The 425-nt window shown below is 45.2% G+C and overlaps 1 protein-coding gene across 1 annotated transcript in view; it reads left to right on the top strand.

The window, feature by feature from the left end:
- The window catches only part of LOC106879920 (Na(+)/citrate cotransporter), a gene marked incomplete at its 3' end in the record, with an annotated part of 9609 nt that overhangs the window by 4552 nt on the left and 4632 nt on the right, over positions 1-425 (top strand). Inside the window, exon 6 of the mRNA XM_052978238.1 lies at positions 359-382. Within this exon, the coding sequence (XP_052834198.1) occupies positions 359-382 (24 nt within the window). The remainder of the gene's footprint in view (positions 1-358; positions 383-425) is intronic.

Raw genomic sequence — 425 nt, 5'->3', positions numbered from 1 at the left:
TCAAAGCCTTGTGAGTGGATTTGAAAGATGGAAACTGAAAGAAGCCCATCGTGAATATATGTGTATGTGTGTATGTATGTATGTATGTATTTGCGTGTCTATGTTTGACAACCGATGTTGGTGTGTTTACGTCACCCGTAACTTAACTGTTCACCAAAAGAGACTGATAGAAGATGTACTAGGCTTACAACGAATAAGTCCCAGGGTTGATTTATTTGACTAAAGGCGGTGCTCCAGCATGGCCGCAATCAAATCTATGACTGTCTTCACAAAGCGCCTGCGCACACCACACCGTCCTTCACTGACAGTGCACATGCGCCCTTATACGTTCTAGGACAGTTCACTTGCTTTCTCACAGGGGTGTCAGGATTTCACCACCACAGTGTGTGTGTGTGTGTGTGTGTGTGTGTGTGTGTGTGTGTGTG

The sequence above is a fragment of the Octopus bimaculoides genome, unplaced genomic scaffold (genome assembly GCF_001194135.2).
Source record: "Octopus bimaculoides isolate UCB-OBI-ISO-001 unplaced genomic scaffold, ASM119413v2 Scaffold_110629, whole genome shotgun sequence".
Classification (NCBI taxonomy): domain Eukaryota; kingdom Metazoa; phylum Mollusca; class Cephalopoda; order Octopoda; family Octopodidae; genus Octopus; species Octopus bimaculoides.
This window is presented reverse-complemented; position numbering and strand designations above follow the sequence as displayed.